The sequence below is a fragment of the Garra rufa genome, chromosome 13 (genome assembly GCF_049309525.1).
Source record: "Garra rufa chromosome 13, GarRuf1.0, whole genome shotgun sequence".
In the NCBI taxonomy this organism is placed as follows: Eukaryota; Metazoa; Chordata; class Actinopteri; order Cypriniformes; family Cyprinidae; genus Garra; species Garra rufa.
In genome coordinates, this window is record NC_133373.1 from 37550531 (window position 1) to 37556189 (window position 5659).

Sequence of the window (5659 nt, forward strand, 5' to 3'; positions counted from 1 at the left end):
GTATTGAATCATGATACCGAGTGTGAACGTACCTTGCATATTTCATCTCGGTTTGTGTCCAGCTGTCCGAAATCTGGGGTCAGTTAGCCGATGCTCACAACAGGTTGTCAATGAAAGTCAATCGGGCATCGAAGGAGCCATGTAAATAAATCACTGTTTTACGCCATTTACGAGGCACAAAGTAGCTCCACACTTCATCGGTAGACTTCCTAGGGCCCTGACATTTAAAACGAGACATTGAGAACTCAGAAAAAGCACCGGTAGTTTATTTACAAGAAGATTTATACAGACAGTACCTGGGAAAGAAAATCCGGTAGCCGCCATCCTGAACTTAGTCACGATAAATCGAGTGTCGAGCACCAATGAATTTATCAGGTTAGCAACGTATCAGGTAGTAGTTTCCTTCGTGCTCGACACTCGACTTATCGTGACTACATTTAAGATGGCGGCGACTGCTCTGTTCCTGGTGGAAGATGTCTGTATAAATCTTCTTGTAAATAAACTACCGGTGCTTTTTCTGAGTTCTCAATGCCTCGTTTTAAATGTCAGGGCCCTAGGAAGTCTACCGATGAAGTGTGGAGCTACTTTGTGCCTCGTAAATGGCGTAAAACAGTGATTTATTTACATGGCTTTTCCGATGCCCTGTTCACTCTCATAGACAGCCTGTTGTGAGCATCGGCTAACTGACCCCAGATTTCGGACAGCTGGACACAAACCGAGATGAAATATGCAAGGTACGTTCACACTCGGTATCATGATTCAATACACTTTAGGTCAATATCACACCGGAGTTCTCCTTTAATATTTGATGAAAGTATAATTTTTTATGTTTTTTTTTAAGGCTGAAAGAGGACCAGAGCATAAAACAGACGGGTATGGCCATACTAGACGTGGGTTTACTCACGGGGTTCAGTCTGGCCCAAAACGGTGTCGAACTAAGTGATATAGTCCGACGAGTAGAGACGCCTTCAGGACGAGTTATACTTTATTTAGACACAGTGAGTTCCTCTATTTACTTGATTACAGTGTTTCTAGTGTGCAAAGTCTGTTTTTGTTCTGATTATGGTTTATTTGCTTCACATCATTGTGTGCATTATACATCCATGCTTGTATGTCCTACTCAACGTCTGTCGTCTCATCACAGGTGACCACAATGGAAAGTTGCCTTGAAATATCCACCATTCTGGACTTTAAGGTGGTCAATGTGCAAGATGCTGTGATCATGATCTACGACTACTATGAGCCCAGTAAGACTATTTTAACAATACCTCCAGATCCTCAAATGCATTGATCTGTTCCAGTATGTTGCAAACTCCTTGTTTCATTCCCTTATCTTCTACAGGACGGAGGACAGTGCGCTCCTACATATCTGAGACAAGACGGGACATGTCTGTGTGTTCGCTATGTGGGCCGGATTGCTCCCAGTGTGGGGTTCGAGACATCTGGACGACTGACGGGACGCCATCCATTAACCAACATCCACTTCTGGCTCTAAGTTTGACCGCAGCACTTGTCTTCCTCTTGTCAATCTACTACTAATGCTTTCCCTAAATCAAAACCACTGTAATCAGTAACATGACAACACAAGCAAAATGTATGTGTAAATTGTTTAAAGTAAATGTTTCTGTAAATTCTGTGTAAAGTTTATGTATGAAAATTGGTGCATTTAGTTGAGTGCAACGATTAATGATTTTACAAACAGTTTAGACAGAAATTTGTTTCTTCAAATGACATTTTACTAATGAGAGCTTAAATAAAAATAAATGATTCATTCAAATTAATTGATTAATATTAAAATAATGTTTTTAATGAAATATTGATTAAATAAAGGATGTTTTTATTTTTAGAATTTTCTAATGCACCGTGGTTTTTTTGGACTAATCAAATCACTTTGATTCTGCATTCCCTGTCACCACTATAATAATCCACTGTATAAAGCTGCGTTATATATCACAATTACGAATTTTTCAATAGTGAATATGTTCATGTCTTTTTTTTTAAAAAGTAAGTTGCAAATTCTTAAACAAGTTTAAACATTATTTGTTCTTCAGACATTTTCAAAGTGACATTTTGGTTTCTCTATCATTGAAAATTGTGAAAATTCAATAATTTGCACATGAAATCTGAATTGAGATTCCCATATCTTTGGCATTGAACCATATAGGGCCTTAAAATTTAAGATAAATATAAAACAAAAATCTACAAGGATATCTTTAATGTTTTAAGTTGCAAAACAAACAAAAACATGCAAACTTTGGAAAAGTCATATTTTTAGCACTCACATGACAAATGACAAGTATGTTCTTATGCAAGTGTTTTGATAGAGGGAAACAAGATAGTTTCAACATTATTTGTTCTTTAGACATTCCTTTTAAAGTAAAAAATATCAGCTGTACACAAAGGGACCCACATTTGGATTTTCTGGCCATTGAAAATACATACAATTGATCAATTTACTCCTTGAGCCATATTTAGATCCCAGTAGCTCTGGAACCGAACTATACAGGGCCTTGAAAAGGAAGATGCCAAAAGAAAAGTTTGTTAAAAGCATATTGAGATATCTTTAAAACTTACTGAGTTACAGGCACACAAACTTAAAAAAAAAAAAAAAACTTGAAAAGTGCCATTCCCCATTTTTGAACTGTCACCATTGGCTTACAATGCAACAAAGATTGCTAAAGTCAGCAGATTTGACAAAAATACTTACCAATCTCTCTGTGAAAATAATGTAATGAGGCTTTTATGTTTCTGAAGTCATTTTCGCCACTCTAAAATTTGTCTCTGAATCTCAGGTGAAAATTCAGACTACAGAGTAGTGGATTACTCGGTAAATATTCATCCATGGCATTTGATATTTTGGCATTCATCACTATTTGTATTTATCTTTCTTTAGAAAAGATTGAAATTTGGTTGATTTGACACTGAATGAGCCAGTTGCAGTCACTTCACTGACTTGAAAGCAGCTATATCGCTAGATGTTAAAAGTGTGAAGCCATGCATTTCTCATGCGTGATTACGCCATGAAACAGTAAACACACTGATTGCTGATTGCTTTTTGTTTTCACGTAGCTTGCGGTTAGCATGCTAAGCTAGCATTGTTATTGTATGTCCTAACAAAACCCATCAAAACAACACCATAGACTTTACATTACAAAATCAATTTACACCAGATGTGACGTTATTTCATTGCTTAAACCCAGTGAGTAAGGTAATGTGCTGGTTTGAACAGGTTTAAGATAGTTTAGCTGGACTTTAAGCATGATCGTCAGAAAAGATCCTTAAAAACCACCAAAACTATGAATCTGGGCGACTAGACATGTATGAGCTGTTCCCCCATGCCCCGCACCCCCAGCAGGGATAGCATTACCACAATATTTATTCATAGGAATGACAATTTATCTAGCTGATTCTGGGCTTGTAAAACAGCTCCTGTGAAATAAATAGCAGACACAGTGAGTGGAGGGATTAACCAGCAGGAAACGTTTACTGCAAACTATGACTAAACCTCCAGCTTGTTTTCGTTCAGTGATGAACGGCTTCGAGTCTTAGGCGAGTTGAAAACGAGACAAATGTGCTGCATATTCAGACCCAATCAAACTCAAAACCGCAGACTTCTCAGATCTCACGACTAGAGCAGAAGCGATTGTAGTCGCCCTGTTTACGACAAAGTATCGTAATGTGCACAAGATGTGTTTGTATTCATTAGCAGAGATGCGTGAGTGGTTTTACTGAGCGCAGGAGGAACTCTTCGTTCCTTTACAGTCACGTGATCGAGCCACAAGGAGCGTTTACACTGTCACCTCATTAGTGCGGCCCACATGGAGTGCTTTATCTAACAGGAAACACATCACAACAAAGCTCAATCCTGACCTGCAGGCCTGCCTTTCCTTTTGGAGCCTAAATCTTTCAGCTTCATGTTGGCAGTTTGGTTTATGCATCTTTGTAAATTGGATTTCTGATTCAGTGTACACGCATGAATACTATGGTGTAAGAGGAACTCCTCTGTGTCTCCTTAAGCTGTTTAAGTCAAATCCTTTTTCAGATCATCCCTCTGGTGACATCAATTTGTCATGATGTCATTTTTGGATCTTCAGAGTGATTAGTAACATGACATTTACAATTAAGATGATTGGCTCAAATAAATGTCAGTGGTAAATGAGTAAAGATGTCTTATTACATATTTCCAGTGCTATATGTGCCAGCCAAGTAAATGCCATTAAGATGAATGGGAACTGATAGCTCTCTAGGTTGATCAACCAATAGCAATTCATCATTTATTTAACTCAGGGAATATCTCTCAGGGTCAAGATGAATGTTTGCCGTTGTGAGCCGTGTTCCTGCTGAGATGATTAATGTCAAAGACTCACAAATAAATCATCAAGTAATCTTTACTTAGCAACTTAATATTTTGCTGAAGCAAATAGCTACAAATAAACATTAGGCCTACATCCCATGTTTTTGTCTCAGAATACTAAACCCACATGCATCAAAACACATTCCTTTCACATAAACTTGTAGACGTCCACAACCAGTCATAAGGCAAACAAATAATATGAAACCATGAAAAATCTCAATTACCTCAAACGGAACGGTCAAATATATACGGGTCAAAGACGTTAAGATGTTCATGTCGAAATAAATTTGCAAAAGTGATTTTATGTCCATAGAAAGCACATTAAATGTAAGTAAAGTGTCTACTTTTAAGTTTTTGGAGAATAAAATGTCAAAATTTGGATGAAATAATGTTACATTGTCATTTAGTGTAACACAATATTTATGTACAAATGCTTCATGCTTCATGCAACATTCTGACTTGTACATATTTAAATATATAAAAGAATAAGGGAGCATATTAAATTTTATAAAATTAAATGAGTAAAACATTCTTACTGAAAAATGGGCAAAACCTGAGATTTAAAGAAACAATTATAAAAATGTAGAATTAGAACTAATTAGTATTTGGGGTGAAAGTAATTCATTTTTAATATGTCATAAATAGATTTTTGTTGTGAATATGCCTGACAAGATTATTACACTGAATAACATTTTAGTGTGTCTTCTGTAAATTAGGGAAAATATATATTCTATTTATTTTTTGCTCAGAAAAACAAAAATGTAATTAAATTAAACAGAAAAGTTGTATAATTTTCTTTGGAAAAACGACAACAATTTAAAGCAGTATTACACTTATTGTTTTTATGCTTAAACCCCTTTTCGTCTGTCAAAACTTACATAATTATTTTATTTAATTATTATTTTATTTATTTCACCAAGGCTGCATTCATTTGATCAAAAATACAAAAAAGTAAATTTGTTACTATTATTATGGAACTTATATGAATATATTTTAAAATGTAATTTATTCCTGTGATGCAAAGCTGAATTTTCAGCATCATTACTCCAGTCTTCAGCGTCATCCTTCAGAAATCATTCTAATATGTTGATTTAAGAATAACATAAATTAATTAACATAAACATTTCACTTTCGATTAATGCATTTCTGGAAAGGATTAAAAATACATAAACTATTTTTAAAAAGTATTATTATTTTGTATTATTATTATTAACAATGAAACATCTTCTAAAACACACTAAAATTTAGAATATCATCTTGGCCTATATTATAAATAATTCAGGAAGTACTATTAAGGCTTTCCTC

At 35.3% G+C, this 5659-nt stretch overlaps 1 protein-coding gene across 1 annotated transcript in view; it reads left to right on the forward strand.

The window, feature by feature from the left end:
* The window catches only part of cd109 (CD109 molecule), a 36103-nt gene extending 34564 nt beyond the window's left edge, over positions 1-1539 (forward strand). The window contains exons 33-35 of the mRNA XM_073816576.1: positions 842-998; positions 1145-1247; positions 1343-1539. Coding sequence (XP_073672677.1) covers positions 842-998; positions 1145-1247; positions 1343-1539 — 457 coding nt within the window. The remainder of the gene's footprint in view (positions 1-841; positions 999-1144; positions 1248-1342) is intronic.
* The last annotated feature ends 4120 nt before the right edge of the window (positions 1540-5659 follow it).